The 2,885-nt window shown below is 32.3% G+C and overlaps 1 protein-coding gene across 3 annotated transcripts; it reads left to right on the top strand.

The window, feature by feature from the left end:
- The first annotated feature begins 269 nt into the window (after window positions 1-269).
- LOC136220392 (protein CRABS CLAW) lies at window positions 270-2,677 on the top strand. 3 transcript variants are annotated; one of them, XM_066008213.1, is made up of 7 exons: window positions 270-631; window positions 846-974; window positions 1,130-1,235; window positions 1,968-2,016; window positions 2,130-2,205; window positions 2,295-2,351; window positions 2,429-2,677. In XM_066008213.1, exons 1-7 carry the CDS (start codon window positions 539-541, stop codon window positions 2,450-2,452), a joined length of 534 nt encoding a protein of 177 aa, XP_065864285.1. In that variant the 5' UTR covers window positions 270-538; the 3' UTR covers window positions 2,453-2,677. The 3 variants fall into 3 exon arrangements, with proteins under 3 accessions (XP_065864285.1, XP_065864286.1, XP_065864287.1); XM_066008214.1 differs by having other exon boundaries at window positions 1,133-1,235; XM_066008215.1 differs by having other exon boundaries at window positions 272-631; window positions 2,447-2,677.
- Window positions 2,678-2,885: the final 208 nt, after the last annotated feature.

Here is a 2,885-nt window from a genome sequence, read left to right on the forward strand (position 1 = left end):
GTTAAGAGTTTAAGGTTCCTCGAATTAGAAAGTTTTAATTAAGAAATGATTCACTTAAAAGATATCAAAGTCTTAATTAACCGAAATTATTGGCTCAATAACACTGAAATAATTGCAATTAAATATATTAATCTTCTATTTCAAAAAAAAATATATATTAATCTTCATTTTGAATTAACTAAAATAAATGTAAAAAATTTACCTAAAATAAATAGAATGAAGAGTATGTATAATAATTGACCTCCAAAAAGAGAAAGTCGGTAGGGCAAGAGATTGTATAATAAATAAAAGAAGAGAAAAATGGATTGGGGAAGTCTCTTAAGTATCTGTGCCCAACTGCAAATACTCATCAGGCACCTCTTCTGCTCTGCAAAAATTGCTGTCTAAGATTCTATGCCTTGTATTACTATCCCAACACTTTCTCTTTCTTTCTCTCCCTCCCCTTTCTTTATTTAACCAAACCCTTCCTTCCTTTCTTCCTTATCACAACACAAACCCTATCTTCTTCTTCATCTACAATTGTTTGAGATTCAGAATAATGAACCTTGAAGAAAAGGTAACCATGGAATTGGTTCCACCATCTGAGCATCTCTGCTATGTCCGCTGCAACTTCTGCAACACTGTTCTTGCGGTAAATTTTACTTCTTTCATTTGGTTATGGTTAGAGTGAGTATTTCTGACACGAACACGATTTATAGACAATCATGTGGAAGATATACCTAACATAACACGATTATTACACGATAAAACCGAAATTGACACTATACTTTTGATTCTGTAGCTGAGTAGTGTTGTTGTTGATCACAATTGATGAATATAGTTTATGTTGTTTTTTCTAAATTTAGGTTGGACTTCCATGCAAGAGGTTGCTGGATACAGTGACAGTGAAATGTGGGCATTGCAGTAACCTGTCATTTCTTAGCACTAGACCTCCTCTTCAAGGTCAATGCCTCGACCACCACTTGACTCTTCCGGTATTCTATTTTCTTCCCTTTTTTGTTCTTTGCTGATTTGATTGGAAAAAGATGAAAAGATGTTGAGCATATAAAAGAATATTTAGAAATGGAGCAATTTAATTTATAAATATTACTAATTAAAGGCATCGATCTGTTAATTGTACGTAACAAAGAAGAAGCAGAATTTCTTCAGCGACTCAAGGAAGGGTCAGTCCTCCTCTTCTTCATCTTCTACATCAAGCGAGCCTTTATCGCCAAAAGCACCTTTTGTGGTCAAACGTAAGAGATTCACTCAAAACCCTAACTCAATTTCTTCTTTTTAATTATTAGAATCATATGATATGTATTGGGAAGTTCATATAGTTAAGTTTGAATAATAACTTTTATTATAATCTCCTGCACCCGAATATCCATTGAGTTTGAAATTTCATAAACGAATGAAATCATCAGAAATTTGAATCATTGACCATCAGTTTTAAAAGACTCTGATATGAGTGTCTTGCTCACCCCAAAACCTAAATGGAAGATACTTGTCAACTAAACATCCACCCCCTTCCACAACGATGATAGAAAAGAGATAATAATGAAAAGCAATTTTTAGACCTTAACTGCTGGCTTAATTCAACAATTGGTATTAGAGTTTCTTATGCTAAAAGGTTGAGGGTTCTCACATTTATTGATGAATTTAAACACATGGTGGTACGATAAACTTGTATTGTTCACGCTTAAGCTTTTAGCAGCAACCTATGTTGCACAACACCCTTTTTCATTAGCGTTTCCACATTTCTTATCTATTTCAATATCTCCTAGATAAATTTTTCTAAAAATACCATTTCCCTATTTTCATTTCTGTTTCTGTGTCCGCTTCATAGGCAGCAACCTTATAATAGTGTGGAAATGTTGTAGGCATGAGCTTTGATACCAATATTAAGATACCACTAAACTCAAAAGCTTAAACTAAGTTTTAATATGTATATATGAATTGTGAACTTGTTGAATTATGATTTTCAGCACCTGAGAAGAAGCACCGACTTCCATCCGCTTACAATAGATTCATGAAGTAAGCATAAGATATAAATGTTCTTATTTTATTTTACTTTTTCAAGTGGTGAATTTCAAATGATTTATACTTTATTATATACCTTTGCAATGATGAACTGTGTTGTCTTATAGGGAGGAGATACAGCGTATCAAAGCTGCCAATCCTGAGATACCACACAGGGAGGCTTTCAGCGCAGCAGCCAAAAATGTAATTCTTTTTATTAAAAGCTCATAATTATATAATAATTAATTTCATCTTCCCAATATTTATATTTTTTAATATTATATTGGCTACAGTGGGCAAGGTATATCCCAAACACCACACCTGGATCAGTTTCTGGGAACAAAATCAATGTAATTGAATTTCCATCTCACTAATTTTCTGAGGTTAATTAATTATTAATTATTAATTAAGACTAATCCTTCTTTAGGGCTTTTACATTTTGCAGGACTAGGTGATGCATTCGTGTTGCAAGCGATAGTGAGAGCCTATCTAGCTCTGTGAGGACCTGCTGCATTATCAACTATATTTATATATATAAACTAATATATTTCTTAAACTTGGCTAATTATAATTATCTGTTTGATTGGGTTAATTATCTTTTTCTCTTATTGAATGAGTGTACGAATTTTAATTAAACTGGCTTCGATTACTAATCAATGGAGCAAAAGTTGTTTGTTTTTACATTTGAATGTCTTTTTTATCATTTAATTAACAACAATAGTTCTGTCAATATTTTGCTGTTATCATTTACTGAGGGATCCAAATATAACTCTCGTGTTGAGATGGACAAATCTCATATCTTTGAATGGTAATATATTCAATCACAATCTTTATAACTATCAGATTAAAAACAATGTTTGATTGCGCAAAATACAGCATTCCTT

The sequence above is a fragment of the Euphorbia lathyris genome, chromosome 2 (genome assembly GCF_963576675.1).
Source record: "Euphorbia lathyris chromosome 2, ddEupLath1.1, whole genome shotgun sequence".
Classification (NCBI taxonomy): domain Eukaryota; kingdom Viridiplantae; phylum Streptophyta; class Magnoliopsida; order Malpighiales; family Euphorbiaceae; genus Euphorbia; species Euphorbia lathyris.